General features: G+C 44.0%; 1 protein-coding gene across 1 annotated transcript; it reads left to right on the top strand.

The window, feature by feature from the left end:
* The first annotated feature begins 3,486 nt into the window (after nt 1-3,486).
* Nucleotides 3,487-8,067, top strand: LOC120722329. The gene is made up of 2 exons (XM_040013303.1): nt 3,487-3,863; nt 3,944-8,067. Exon 2 carries the CDS (start codon nt 6,334-6,336, stop codon nt 7,702-7,704), a length of 1,371 nt encoding a protein of 456 aa, XP_039869237.1. The 5' UTR covers nt 3,487-3,863; nt 3,944-6,333; the 3' UTR covers nt 7,705-8,067.
* The last annotated feature ends 406 nt before the right edge of the window (nt 8,068-8,473 follow it).

The following is an 8,473-nucleotide window of genomic DNA, read 5'->3' as shown; positions in this document are numbered from 1 at the left end:
GGATCTAAGGATTTGGAAGTGAGGTAACAGTAAAACCCAGGAGATGGCAGTAATGCAACATCTTTGGATGCAAGCTGCTGTTAAAATTGTAAGAAGAAGAAGAAGAAGAAGAAGAAGGGATGCTGTCCAGTCATTCCCATATTAGTAAATCCAGATCAAACTTCTTCTTCTGCCTACTCCGTCATCTATCTCCATCTCACCATATCGCTAGCATCCTTTTCATTCACACCAAGCATCTCCATGACCTCCTTCCTTACATCCATGAATCTTTCTCTGGGGCTGTCCTCTTTTTCCAAGCTTAACAATCTTTGTCCGACATATTTAATATCCCTCCTGAGGGATGAGGTGGCAGAGCCATTGCAGGGGGCATGGTATGAATTAAAAAAAGAATGCTTAGACTCCCACACAAACGCAAAGCAAAAGATAAGACATCGCCAAATATGCTTCCAAACCTCTGGGACTCTCCACCATTGACCCTTAGAACTGAAGAAGCTTCTCGGATGAGAGGCGAAACGTCTTCAAGGAACGAAGTCCAGACGCTTTTCTTTCCAAGCTCCTTAGACTTCCAAACCAACTTCCTTCCAAGCCAAAGATTAGAAAATATGATGAAGCATATCTTGCCTGTGGCTTCACCTGCACAACGAAGGTTCCAAGATAGGTATCGCCAACAGAATTTGTTTCCCCTGTGTCAGAAACACTGAAACACTGAATGCAAATAACCCCAATGCTCATTAAAGTAGCAGCTTATAAAGTGCTCTGTAGTTATCTAATGCAACTGCCATTTGTTTCAGGACATCTGTAGGACATCTTGATTACATCTGTAATCAAGGGTAAGGACATTTTGGGAATACTTATAGCTCATGGCTTAATTATTGAAATAACTACTATGTGGTTGATGCTTCCTGTTCCGCCATATTAGGTGGACCCTTTGTGGAAGTGGGTTCCACTGGACCTGTGTCTGTTAACCATCAATTGAGGGGGATTTGTTTGGCTTTGACTGTGTGTAAGGACCAGAAATACACACACACACACACACACACACACACACACACACACACACACACACACACACACACACTGCTGTGTTAATTTCCCTTATTGCAGAAAAAAGATTTCTTATGAAAATTTGTTTGTTTCTTGGCTTTATCTTTACCTTCATTCTCATAAAAAGAACAGAATCGTAAGAATGTAAGACCACAAGCACTGCAAGTGTAACAAAGAAAAGGTGACGTCAAACGGTATTTGCAATCTATATGAAACAATGACACATCTATTTTTTCCTATTTTTTCATTTATTTGTTTCCAATTGTCCAAATTAGTCTATAATTGGCCTTAGTGTTCCAGAAATCATATTTATATACAACTAAATATGAGTGGCAAATATGTTTTAAATGGATGATTCCTCACTTGATGACGAATTGTCCATTTACATATTTGCAGAGTCCTAAATTTGATGCCAGTGAACTTTTCAGCGGTTGGTTTTAAAGAAGCCCCAGAATCCCCTATGAGCAAGCACTTGGTGACAGTGGGGAGGAAAAACTACCTTTTAATAGGTAGAAACCTCTGACAGAACCAGGCCCAAGAAGGGGTGGCCATCTGTCTCGACTGACTGGGATTCAAATGTTCACTGACAATTTAGTTGTATATAACTATGATTTCCAGGACATAATGTTGAGACCATTTAAGTGAAAAGGTGAAGCAGCCAGTTCCGCTTCTTCTTCTTCTTAATCGGAGGCATTGTCTGTACAGATTCCTGTAAGACAATGCAGGTGAGTCCTCTTTATCTTCCTTTTCTTGTTCTCTGGTTTCATTTTCTTTCAGAGGCTCCTGCACAGAGATTGCAATTGATGGCAGCAAGTCCTCTTTTTAGTCAAGAATGCCTTTATTTGTCACATGCAAGTTGCCCTGCAGCGAAATGGGACCCCCCCCCCGACCTTGTATACACAACACAGACATCACATGGGGAGACAGGTCGGAGACTGGTAGTATTATGGAAAAACACTGAAATGTACAATACAATGGGCAAGTTGAGGAAGCGAAAAAAAGAGACCTCTACTCATGCTGGGCTCCTATGGGGGGACAGCATGAGAACAGAAAACAAAAAAACTCCTCTGCACAAAGAGCACATAAATGTCCACATCACAACATCATGAAGCACGTGACAAGCAACAGGGCTGGGTAAGGGGTGAGAAGTAAGCCAGACACAGCCATCCTGCCCTGCAACTATTCATCCAGCGCTGGGCCCAGACCCGCGGTCCGACTCGGCCTAGGAGATAAGTGTACAAGGGCGTTTGGAACGAAGAGTCTAAACACAGTTTGTTATCAGGGGAGAAATTGTTTGTTATGTTCAGCTCCAGCCTTGAGACCGCAGCTGGCGCCGATATGGTAGCCGCATGAAATAATGGTGGTGTTCTTGCTTTAGTCCGAACCACTGCATGTCAATTTTACAGTCGATCTAATGTCCATCACTGGTTCCTCACCATTCCCATTGGAGAGCCGTGAGCCTCTCCACGATGTTATCCAGCTACACCAAGATGTTATCCAGTTTGCTTATAGCGCATGAGTGTTCACGATAGCTGTGAGCCTCTCCAAGATGTTGTCAGATGTTGTCAGAGTCTCAGCACTCACAGCAGCCGCAAGCTTCTCCAAGATGTCATCCATGCTGCGTCTAATGAGCCCATTCTGAGAAGCCACAGCTCGCTCCATCGTTCCAATCAACATAGCGGGCAGCCTTGTGGGGATTTGAACAGCTGTTTCCGCTTTCTTTATTCTTCGATAAGCCAGGGCCAAGCCAGCGCCGATCAGCAAGAACCCTGTTATCATGGTTCCAAAAAGATAGATGTCTTCAATGGGCTCTCCTGAACCCAGGCTTCTCGTCGAGAAGAGGGTGTCAATTGCATTCATGGACCAGTTGATCAAATCCATAATTCCTCTTTTAGGTTTTAGAGAAAAGACTGTGAGACTCTTTCAGGGTAGAGGGAGAGAAGCAGACAAGACTAGACAGAGACATGAGAAAGCCAAGCAGGAAAGATAAGGGAAGGGAGAGGGAGAAAGTGAGAAGGGAGAAAGTTTCATCCCCTGTCCTCCAGTGTCTTTTCCTTTCAGAGTCTCCTGCAAAGACGTTCAAGGTGATGGCAGAGAGGCCTCTTTTTCTTCTCCTGTCCTCCAGTGTCTTTTGCTTCCAAGGCTCCAATTTTTGGATTTCATTTGCTGTGGTTAAATTTTGTTCTTTTGGCTCCTGTGTGATTTTAACATTGGCTTCTTTCAGCTCTCTGTCAAGAGTCTCTACCTTCAAATCATGAAGGGCCTTGTTGGAGCAGAGCTGGGACTTCAGGTCACTGATTTCCATGTGGAGTGTCTCCTGCTCCTGGCTATGTTTAACGGTCTGCTTTTTGATTGGTTCTGAGCTCCTAGGAGCTGTTTCTGGAGCATCTCTATCTGCTCTTGTTGATTCTTACACTGGAGCTCCAATTCAGCCTCTCTAGATGTCATGGTCCGCGGCCCGGCGTCCGGGGTGCTGTTGGGATGCCCACGCCCACGGGCGTGGCTGCTAACCCCACACCTGCATCCCATCCCAGGCGATCACCAGGTGGACTATTTAATCCTGCCCTACCTGCTGCTCCACGCCAGTCCGTAGTCACCTCTCAGCGGTAACGTACACCTGCGGGAAAAACCCCTTATGACAAATTGTCCATTGGAACTGACTCTGTTTTACACTGTGTACTCAGATCACAACTCGGCGTTTTTGCGAGCCACCTGCCGGTCCACCTGTCCGCCTGAGATTCGGAAGCACCATCAGCCTCGCCGTCTCGACCCTTTTGGAGCCCCCCCCCCCTTCTGGTTCACTCAGCCCAGCTACCTCCGTAAGACGTATACTCCACCTTCCCTCGTATGCTGCCTTTTTCTGCACCCCAGTAATCTGTTTCTCTTTCTTGTTTTACAGCTTCTCACAGCCCCGCTTTCGGCGTTCCCTGCGCAGTTCACCTCCCCAGCCCCTCGGTTTCTTCTGGCTCCATACGTTGTTTTTTCGGCTACCCTCACGGGACACCTTTAGTTATAATAAATTTGCTTTCTTTATTCCCTCCTACCCTGGTGTGTGTGTTCTGCTTCTGGGTCCAGCTTGCGCACGGAACTTCGGTTCATGACACTAGAAGACTTCAGGCCTACAGAGTCTGTGTGTGAAGCCTCTGTGGTTTGAATGGCAGACTCCACACACTGCTCTTTGGTAGGGTGGCTGATTTGTTCCTGCAGGGTAATTATCAGATCATCTATTTTGACAACTGCTTGATTGTCATTTGTGAGAGCCTTTGTCTCACTGTTGTTATTGGGCTTATTACTAGAAGCCTCCTCCAGCTGCTCGATGAGGTCTTTACTTGTTTCCTCATGATTTCTACTGTTGTAGTTCATGTGTGAACAAAGTTCGATCACTTGAGTATGGTAGAAAGTGGCCCTCAGGTTAGCAGCTAACATTTTCCAATAATCTGATGTTTTTGGGAGGCTTGCAGTTGCAGATGATCTGATATCCTGGTGTCGGTGTTGTTCCCAGATCATCATAATAAATGTGCAGGCAGTGGGATCTTGGTGGTTGCCAAGGTGACAAAATGTCATCTATGTTTTGTTTTAAATTCAGTTTCATTGCTGAATCTAAGAAACAACAGGCTGTAGAGGGGGGACTTTAATAGAGGTTTACTAACTTTTACTATCATATCCACACCTTATTTTTCAAAGTTTTTCAAAGTTATCTAAGCTCAGCTCTCTACTGCACACAAGCATAACAATCAAAGATGTATTTGAAGCTGAATTTGGTGAACAGAAAACGATCCCTAATCACAAGATGGAATTCAACACTGAGACAAGTAAAGGCTGTTCTTCAATGTGAACATCTAAAACTCTCTGCTGTTCTTGACATGGCTGGGCACAAGGAGTTATTATTCCAGAATGATACTGTTGAAGGAGATGGTGGACAACTTGAAGCCGTTTGGAGAAGCAAAAGATTTGACACAAGGTGAGAAAAAAAAGCTGTACATTATAGAGGTACGATTTCAGAATTACTTTGTGTATATTCTGTAAGTTTGCTGGTTTCAGCATGTGTTGAGATAAACGCAGATTTAAGAAAGAACACATGGTCTATTATTTACAATTAACATATAATTGCAACATTGTTTTCTACGTTACAATATGAAGTGACATGAGACAAGATTTGTTGACTGGTGCTATATGAATAAAAATGAACAGGTCTAAAGAAGGTGTTCCTGAAATTTGGGTTTATTAGAACAGGAGAGATGGATGACCACAGCCCTCTCAGCACAGGGCTGAAAGGATGTTTCCCCACATAATAAATAAAAACACAAAATAGATTAAGACAGGTTACTATACCAGACTTAAAGATAAAAGTGCAATTACTGGATTTGTTTTATTAGCTCTTAGTTTTCAAAAACAGTGAGGAGCAAAGTGCTATTTTCAAGAAGATGTTTAAACAGCACACCCACGCACAACTGACCACCTTAAAAAATGGTACAGTTTTGAGCTCTATAACCTGCAGGTGAAAAATCTGTACATCAGTCATTGCTCTTCTGTGATGTTAAGATGCTAAATATAAGAATAAAAGTGGAATATAATCAATACCAAAACGGATCTTTATCCATGGAATCATGTCAGGCTTCATTATCATGGTTAATTTAAGTAAATAAATAAAAACAGGTGTGACCATATTTGACAGTTTATATTATCATTGACTGCATTTCTGATGGAGATGAGACGTCATGCAGGACAGAGGTGAGAGCCTTGACATCATGGTGCCATGACAACAACCTGGTGCTTAACATCAGCAAAACCAAGGAGCTCATCGTGGGTTACAGGAGACTAGCAGTAGCAGAGGTGGAGAGAGTCAGCTGCTACAGATTCCTAGGCATCAACATCAGCGAGGATGTGTAATCAAAGTAATCGTAGTGAAACTAAATTTACAATGTCTGTATCCAATGTTAGAACCCCTATCCTCATAACTTCAGAGGATATTTTACCTGCTGTCAGCGGGTGTTTCGATAGACTTTCTGGATTACAGTGGGGCATGATAGAAAATGGGATCTGGGACTCCCGTGTCCAAGTAGCACTGACTGATATGATTACTAATGTAATACAGTCACTTAGTGCAAGCATCATTAAAGCATAACTTCTAGCAGTTCAGGACGGACTGAAAGATGCATCGTCCCAGACAAGTTTTAGCATATTCGTGAGAGAATTAAGCCCCGCATTTGGAGACTCTCTCTCAACAAGCATTGCTGCCGCTCTAATGTCACCCATGAGGAATGTGAGAGTGCTGTGGAGCTGACACAGATGGTTGAGAAGGAGACCTCAAATAAAGTCAACTCTGGTCAGGTACGTGAGATGGACAGGCCACGATCTGGATTACAGTCAGGGATGATAGAAAATGGGGTCTGGGATTCCAATGTCCCAGCTGCACTGGTTGATATGATTACTGATGTCATACAGTCAGTTAGTGCAAGGATCATAAAAACGTCACTTCTAGCAGTTCAGGACCAATTCACAGATATATCATCCCAGACAGATATTAGTATAGCGATTAGAAAAATAAACCCAGTATTGGGAGACCCTCTCTCAACCAGCATTGCTCTTGGTTTTAATATCGCCCACGAGGAATGTGACAGCACTGTGGAGATGACACAAATAGTTGAGGAGGAGATCTCAAATAAAGTCAACTTGGGTCGGGTACATAAGATATACAGACCGCGATCTTCACATAGGCTCTCTGGATTGCAGTGGGGCATGATACAAAATGCGGTCTGGGATTCAGATGTCCCAGCTACACTAACTGATATGATTACTGATGTCATGAAGTCACTTAGTGCAAGCATCATTCAAGCTTCACTTGTAGCAGTTCAGGACCGACTGACAGATGCATCGTCCCAGACAAGTTTTAGCATAGCCGTGAGAAAAATAAGCCCCGTATTGGGAGACTCTCTCTCAACCAGCATTGCTGCCGCTAATGTCGCCCACAAGGAATGTGAGCAATCTGTGGTGCTGACACGAATGGTTGAGAAGGAGATCTCAAATAAAGTCAACTCTGGTCGGGTATGTGACATGTACAGACCGCGATCTTCACATTCTGAAAACTCAGAGAAAACAGATTTTCAAAGTAATCGTAGTGAAACTAAATCCTTTACAATGTCTGTACCCAGTGTTAGAACCCCTACCCCCATTAATTCAGAGGATATTTTACCTGCTATGAGCAGGTGTTTCGATAGACTTTCTGGATTACAGTGGGGCTTGATAGAAAATGGGATCTGGGACTCCGATGTCCAAGTAGCACTGGCCGATATGATTACTGATGTCATACAGTCAGTTAGTGTAAGGATCATAAAAACGTCGCTTCTAGCAGGTCAGGACCGACTGACAGAGGAAATTTCCAAGACAAGCCTTAGCATAGCCATGACAAAAATAAGCCCCGTATTGGGAGACTCTCTCTCAATCAGCTTTGCTGCCGCTCTTGATGTCACTCATGAGGAATGTGAGAGTGCTGTGGAGCTGACACAGATGGTTGAGGAGGAGATCTCAAATAAAGTCAACTCGGGTTGGGTTCTAGTCCCAGAAAACCCTGATTCTGTTTATGTCACCAGAAAAATAACAAACATAAAAAAAACTCAGATGCATGGTTTCTCATGCTTTCTCATTTCTGAAGAGATATGAAGGTAAGCTGAGCTGCCTGTGCATGAGGGGGACTTTACCCAGCTCCTTTAGTTCAAGTGATGAGAGCCTTGAATCCAAGCTCTCTGAGATGGGAACAATTATAGAAATAAGTTTGGCTCTCATGAGATGGTGTCACGACCTGCAGGATCAGCCAGGTGCTGATCAGAATCTCTCCACTCCTAGCCTTCCTTCTCTTTTTCCCCTCTTTCTCCTCCTCTCTCCTTCTCTCCCCTGTTTTGCCAGGGCGGAACTCATGGCGGGTTCACACCCTCGGTCCACGCCTTCCTGGAAACCTCTCATGTTTAACTGTTTTCCACTTTTTCTTTGGTCATTTTAGCCTTTTTGGCCAGGGTGAAGGGAGTATCTGCCATCAAACAAGAAGACAGCCACATGTAGCTATGATGATGTTTGCTAGTTCACCTTACATGCATTAATGTAATAACGTAGTTAGCCTACTCAACGTAAATTACACACAAACAACATTAAGCTACTCACGCAGAGAAGAACGGCTGCTGCTGCCATCATCATCCGTCATCACTGGCAGGGCTAGGGGCCAGGACTCTCCTCTTCGGGTTTTTGGAGGATGTTGCTAACTCCGGGTCCAATAACAGGCACCACACCCGCAGTAGATGTGCACGGTGTGAGGTCTCGCAGCAAGCTATCAAATACGGCACATTTCTCGGCTTTTAAAAAAAACGCTATGCGTCGCCAGGTGTTTCATCGGATTTGAGGTGTTACCTCCTTTGACAGTATCACAGTATCAGCTTAA

Source organism: Simochromis diagramma, unplaced genomic scaffold (assembly GCF_900408965.1).
Source record: "Simochromis diagramma unplaced genomic scaffold, fSimDia1.1 OVJJ01000618.1, whole genome shotgun sequence".
Lineage (NCBI taxonomy): Eukaryota > Metazoa > Chordata > Actinopteri > Cichliformes > Cichlidae > Simochromis > Simochromis diagramma.
Note: the sequence above shows the minus strand (reverse complement) of the source record. Positions and strands in the feature narration are given on the sequence as shown.